The sequence below is a fragment of the Macadamia integrifolia genome, chromosome 7, assembly GCF_013358625.1.
Source record: "Macadamia integrifolia cultivar HAES 741 chromosome 7, SCU_Mint_v3, whole genome shotgun sequence".
Lineage (NCBI taxonomy): Eukaryota > Viridiplantae > Streptophyta > Magnoliopsida > Proteales > Proteaceae > Macadamia > Macadamia integrifolia.
Genome location: NC_056563.1, coordinates 25838716 through 25840134, shown reverse-complemented (window position 1 = coordinate 25840134; position 1419 = coordinate 25838716). Strand labels below are relative to the sequence as shown.

The 1419-nt window shown below is 39.0% G+C and overlaps 1 protein-coding gene across 1 annotated transcript in view; it reads left to right on the top strand.

The window, feature by feature from the left end:
* LOC122084569 (prostaglandin E synthase 2-like) overlaps positions 1–832 on the top strand; it is a 13193-nt gene extending 12361 nt beyond the window's left edge. The window contains exons 5-6 of the mRNA XM_042652920.1: positions 94–261; positions 369–832. Coding sequence (XP_042508854.1) covers positions 94–261; positions 369–529 — 329 coding nt within the window. The 3' untranslated portion in view covers positions 530–832. The remainder of the gene's footprint in view (positions 1–93; positions 262–368) is intronic.
* The last annotated feature ends 587 nt before the right edge of the window (positions 833–1419 follow it).

Sequence of the window (1419 nt, the reverse complement as noted above, 5' to 3'; positions counted from 1 at the left end):
AAAATAAGGCCCCAAAAATAAGAAAGAAAAAACCTTAATATCAAATTTAGCTAATCTTATATATTTGCATATAACTCTCTTCCATAATTGCAGGCAATTTTAGCTTTATAGAGAAAATAACAGCGAGATATGCGGGAGCTGCAGCTATGTATTTTGTGTCTAAGAATCTGAAGAAAAAATATAATATCACCGATGAACGTGCAGCACTGTACAATGCTGCAGAGACTTGGGTGGATGCTCTAAATGGCCGGGATTTTCTAGGTGTGTACATCTCATCTTTTAGTTAAATGAAGGACAGTGAGATCAATAGACCTGCCTCGTCGTTCTATTGCTGACCAGCTTTTGTTGTGCTTTGCTTATGTTGATAGGGGGCTCCAAGCCTAATTTAGCTGATCTCGCCGTATTTGGTGTTTTAAGACCCATCAGATATTTGAGATCTGGTAGAGACATGGTGGAGAACACACGCATTGGTGATTGGTACACAAGAATGGAAAGAGCTGTTGGCGAGTCTTCTAGGATCAAAGCCTAGGGTGAAGCTTTTCCTGGTTGAATCCATGGTGGTGTCGTATGCTTCAACCTTGAGGTAACAGTTTGCTCTCTGCATCAAGTACGCCAAGGACAAAGCAGAAAAAATTAGGAGCATAAATGGTCTCAGTTTTGATCAGAATTACTCTTATTGTTTATATATATGAAATTTTGCTATCACTAACATTATTCGCTATTTGGGGAATTGGAGGTCTGGATGCTAATAAAAAATGACCGATATTGTTGTGAAGTTCCATTGAACCCAAGTTGCATAGTGGTTCCAAAATACAATGGGTTACTTTTAGAAGATGTTGGAGTTGAAATCATAGGTTGCTGCTTAAACCGCTTTACCTGAACTCAACTGGGCGAATCTGGTTGAGGCTGGCTTGGGTTGAAGACTTGGTAAGCTGAACATGAGATATATGCATGCCCTGCTCAGGCTTTAAGGATGTAGTTCGGTGATTCAGTTTGCTGTGTTCTTTCTGCATTCTAGCCCTTTAAAATAATCAAAACCTAACAGACACATTTTGATGCCTATTAATGGAATCAATTTTCTTTAGCCATTGATGTATGTCTCTGTTACTGTACTGACCTTGGCTACCCACTAATGTAGTTAAACTACTGCTGCACCTTTCTAGCTGGTTTGATAGTCCAGATTGATGGATTAATATTTGGCGGTTGTACTAGGGTAAGGTGCAGCAGTAGTTTATCTATTTTTGCAAATATTTTGGCTCCATATTTTCCCAAATGTAATATGGGCAGAGGTAAATTCCATTTTTTAATAGGTTGTGATAATCTACAATGTGAGTCAGTATCTTGTGCCCAAAGTATTGTAAAAGAAAGCAGGGAATAAGTGGAGAAATTCTTTTTTTTTTTTGGGGGGGGGGGGGGGGG